Consider the following 4,651-nt stretch of genomic DNA (forward strand, 5'->3'; position numbering starts at 1 on the left):
GGGAAGAGAGGTTTCCCCCAACAGTGAAATACATACATATATACATTTATATGGATTTATGGATAGACCATGTACCTGCATACATATATATATACTAATGTACATATATGCATGTAGTATTTAAGCCAAAAATACGTACAACATTGCGACCGTATTATCGCTTTAGCCGCAGTCAAGTTGTTTTATTTTCGATTACCTCAATTATGGGCGGAGTAGACAGTGATGGGATTTTAGTTTTGATATGGCTTTCTAAGATACTATTCTGTTGTTTTTGAATTTTTGTAATTTATTGAGAATTTTAACATACGCCTGAAACGAATTCTATAAAAGCGCATCCACGATTTTTGTGCGAAACAATTGAGTTTTGATCATGAGAGTGATAGCGGTCTTTGGTTTGGTTGCAGCCTTTGTGGCCTTGAGCAATGGTGAGGATATATATAGCAGGCTTGAGCAATGCTTTTGGAATGTAGACTTTTAACATTTTCATTTATTCTGCAGCTTATGGCGTATCTCATGGCGGTGGTTCTAAGGAAGGTGGCGGCTCGCTTGGCTTTGGAATAGGTGGCAGCAGCGCAACTGCCACGTCGTCGTCGTCGTCATCGTCGTCGTCTGTATCGGCAGGTGGTACTGGAAGTTATGGCGGAAACCATGGCGCTGGAGGATTTGGTGGAGCCCACGGTGGTAGCGATTCCGCTTCGTCAGCGGATGGCGGCATTGGTGGTGGACTTGGTTCCGGCTTGGGCTTAGGAATTGGCGGCAACATAGGACTTGGAGGTGCAGGCATTGGAGGCGGAATCGGTGGTGGTGGCGGCGGTACCGGAGGTTATGGTGGCGCTAAAGGCTCAGGCTCTGCCAGTGCTAGTGCTGGTGCTAGCGGTGCAGCAGGCGGAATTGATGGCACTGGTGGTGTGGGCGGTTATGGCGGTGGTGAAGGATCAGCCGCCGGAGGACACGGATCAAGCGGTGCCATAGGTTTTGGCGGTGCAGGCGGAATAGGTGGCGGCAAAGGCGCAGGTCATGGACCGATTTCTGCAGGTAGTTCAGCAGGAGCAGGAGCTGGTGGTGAAGCAAGCGGTAGCATTGGTGGTGGACTTGGTGGATCGGCTGGAGGTTATGGATCAGGCGGTTCCGGTGGCTATGGATCAGGTTCTGGCAATGCTGCAAGTGGAGCAGGCGGTGCAATTGGTGGAGGAATTGGCGGTCATTCTGGAATTGGAGGCGGACTGAACGGTGGCATTGGTATCGGTGGAGCAGGCGGTGGAGCGGGTGGAAACTTTGGAGCTGGAGGTGCCAGTGGTTATGGCGGTGATAAAGGCGCTGCCGACGGTTATGGATCAGGTTCAGCTGGTGCTGGCTCTAGCGCTGCAGGTGGAGCAGGCGGTGCTATAGGAGGAGGAATCGGTGGAACTGGTGGTGCCTTTGGAGGAGGTATCGGTGGTGTAGGCGGTTTTGGAGGCACGGGCGGTAGCGGAGCTCATGGATCTGCATCGGCAGGTAGTGCGTCTGGTACTGGCGCTGGAGGTGGAGCAGGCGGGCACGTTGGAGGTGGCATCAATGGTGCTGGAGGTGCCGGTGGTTATGGAGGTGGCAAAGGTGAATCGGGTGGTTATGGCTCAGGTTCAGCTGGTGCCGGCGGTTATGGCGTCGGTAAAGGTGCAGCTGGAGGTCAGTTATCCGGTTCCGGTAATATTGGACTTGGAGGCGAACTGAATGCTGGCCTAGGACTCGGTGGGACAGGCGGCAAAGGCATAGCGGGAAGTCAAGGAGCGGCATCGGCTGGTAGTTCGGCAGGTGCTGGTTCTGGAAGTGGTGCAATCGGTGGCATTAATGGTGCTGGAGGATATGGGCCAGGTTTCGCTGGCTCTGGCGCTGGTGGACAAGGTGGAATTGGTGGTGCTGGTGGAATCGGCGGTTATGGCAATTCTGCAGGCGCATCTGGAGGTCATGGATCCGCATCAGCAAGCAGTTCCGCTGGAGCTACAGGTGGTGGTATTGGAGGGGAAAACGGTGGTGCTGGTGGTGCCGGAGGTCAGGGAGGCTTCGGTATTGGAGGCGCTGGTGGACACGGTGGTCACGGTGGTGGACATGGAAACCGCGGTCATCATGGACATGGACATGCGCATGGCGGCGCTGGTGCCGGTGGAAGCTTAGGACTCATTCCTGGTCTTGGTCTAGGCGCAGCCTTGAGTGGTGGCTTTAGCGGTGCCGGTGGACAAAGCGGTGCTGGTGGATTTAGCGCAGGTGGCTTGGCCCCTGGTGGATTTGGTGCTGGTGGCTTTGGAAATGGTGGGCATGGAGGTGGTGGATACGGCGCTAGTGGTGGGCGTGGCGGTTATGGCAGCTATGGTGGCAGCTCAGCTTCGGCGCATTCATCTGCATCAGCATCAGCTGGTTATGGCCGATAAATACCTCACCTTTCTTGTCATTAGAATAGATCGCATGCATTTGTATTTTAAAAACGCCGAGATTTTATGTGTTCGTCTGTGATTAAAATTGTTTATTGCGAATCATTATTGTAATAAAAAAATATTAAAACAATAATTAACTTGTAATTAATATACAGACCTGTTCACACACAAACTTATGTACAATGAAACTTGTTCTAAAGTGCCGAGTTATTGACATGAATTGAAATAAGTTTTGGATGAGACTGTTTAGCGGCGGAGTAGATGTTGTTAGAAGATCAAGCTCAAGGTGATTTTCTTAGTAGCAAGTTTCGCTGATAGGTTTAGCAACAAGCAAAATACAATTTACAATAAGGTTCGTTTTTCATTGGCATGTAATATGTTTGTATGTATGTTTTGCCGCATATGTTTGCACACGAGAGAGACACTCTGATGATATTGGCAAACAGTTTAATGACAACGCTTGTCGTGTCAGCACCGTTTTCGATCATATCACATATTTAACTGATATTTTGTCGCAAAAAATTGATTTAAATCCCTGAAAATGAAATCAAATTCTACAAGCCGTGGCTTGTGTTCTATTTGAGAAGAAATTAATTTAATTATTTTAAGCTGACAATGAGCTGATGGCTACAACTTCGCTGTATGCCAGTCCTTACGGGTTACTATTTAATTGACTTACATGCGGCCAGACTCGGTGTTTCTTTAAACAATTTATTTAAAAGCTGACGAGATGCGGAAGAGGTGGAAACCTTGTATATTACATAACCCATGCCACTCGCCGCTTCTTGTTAAGCGAAGGTGCAAATGCCAGGCATGCTGATGAGCTCAGGTCCATGGGTATTGGAAATTTCACGACTTTGACTCTTAGCCCAAATGGTTTTTAAGGCAGTAGCGGTGTCCAGCATGGGCGACCGTTTCAATCTAAGATAAGCTTGCTTGAAGTGACTACTGAGCTTAGATGTTGTTTAAACTCTGCAACTGCGTTCTACCTGTACCCAGAATGTGTGACTCTTTCTACAGAGTACACGGAAATCGCCATGAGCATCATCTACAGAAGTGTTTGTGTTTTTGGCATAAATCAATTCGTAGGTTGCATCTCCGATTATTGCAACCATTTTATTTTTCTCATAATCACATTCGCTACTAGAAAACAACTGCTATACCTGTTTTTTTTATTACTTACGTTGAGTTTGTACGATGCACAAGCAGATATCTTTCCGGATCTGAGTTGTGCTTCCTTAGAAGAGTGTGTGTGTGATATGTTTTGTACAACCACCCAGCGTTCTTGGCTGACTACGATGCCAGCTGCTCTCTTAGATGAGATTTGGAGCAGCAGTCGGTAGAGATTATGCTTCTTTTGGAGGTTTATTTGCCCACTTCCGACTAAATCTCCTACAACGCAGTTAAAGTCTTCCGGAATTTCTATTATCTCCTCCTCTGGGTAGAGCCAAAGCATATGGCCCCGGTCAAGTAGTCTATCGGTTCTAGCTACTCGAATTCTTCTTAGCCTCCACGTCACTGATGGCTCCCCCAGGTTTCACCTCAGGGCTCGTATTTCTTCTGGCGTGATAATATAGATATGTATATCAAATCTTATAAGAGCCATATTATTCTCCAGCGTCGCAAAAGACTCCTAGTTGAAAAGCAGGAATGTATAAAGGTATGAAGTACAACATATTATTTTAGTATAATTTTATTGCTTGCTTAAATATTTTGATTTTATAGAATAGAAGAACACCAGAAGTTGTTATAAACCAGAGTGAGGTCAATAACCGCATCCAGGTGCATACCCTTTCTATTACTTTTGCCTGATTATGATTGTATTTAGACAATATCTAGCTACTAAATCAAATGCAGCTGAAAATAGGAAACTAAATATATACCACCATCTCATTCACTCTTATTGCGATCATCAAAACTTCTTACACAGTAGATAATTTCATGAGTTAAAAGCCTTTCTGATAGGCCTTCCTGAGAGTGAAGAGGCCTTCGATTCTACGTTCCTTTCTCCTTTCTTTTTTGAATGGAGTGGCACAAATTGAAGGGCTTTAATAGGACGTACTTCAGAAGGCCTTTTGGAGGAGTTCTTTTAAAGTTGCTCCTTTAATTTATAAAAATTATACATCTTTGAAGTATTTGCTTACGGTTTATATCAAATATGCGTTATTGCAACTAAAAATGTTTATTGAAATTCATTTGTAATGCTAAATAATATAAATGTAAGCACTTTTTTCAGCCCTTCT

General features: G+C 46.1%; 1 protein-coding gene across 1 annotated transcript; it reads left to right on the forward strand.

The window, feature by feature from the left end:
* Positions 1-319: 319 nt before the first annotated feature.
* LOC118756237 (glycine-rich cell wall structural protein 1-like) lies at positions 320-2,538 on the forward strand. The gene is made up of 2 exons (XM_036491012.1): positions 320-425; positions 499-2,538. Exons 1-2 carry the CDS (start codon positions 371-373, stop codon positions 2,403-2,405), a joined length of 1,962 nt encoding a protein of 653 aa, XP_036346905.1. The 5' UTR covers positions 320-370; the 3' UTR covers positions 2,406-2,538.
* The last annotated feature ends 2,113 nt before the right edge of the window (positions 2,539-4,651 follow it).

Source organism: Rhagoletis pomonella, unplaced genomic scaffold (genome assembly GCF_013731165.1).
Source record: "Rhagoletis pomonella isolate Grant_MI unplaced genomic scaffold, Rhpom_1.0 Rhpom_scaffold_09362, whole genome shotgun sequence".
Lineage (NCBI taxonomy): Eukaryota > Metazoa > Arthropoda > Insecta > Diptera > Tephritidae > Rhagoletis > Rhagoletis pomonella.

Excerpts from the sequence above, each read along its gene's own strand:
- LOC118756237 (XM_036491012.1), top strand. The coding sequence starts at position 371 with ATGAGAGTGATAGCGGTCTTTGGTTTGGTTGCAGCCTTTGTGGCCTTG. Across the intron at positions 426-498 it reads CTTTGTGGCCTTGAGCAATG|CTTATGGCGTATCTCATGGC; the intron begins GTGAGGATATAT and ends TTTATTCTGCAG.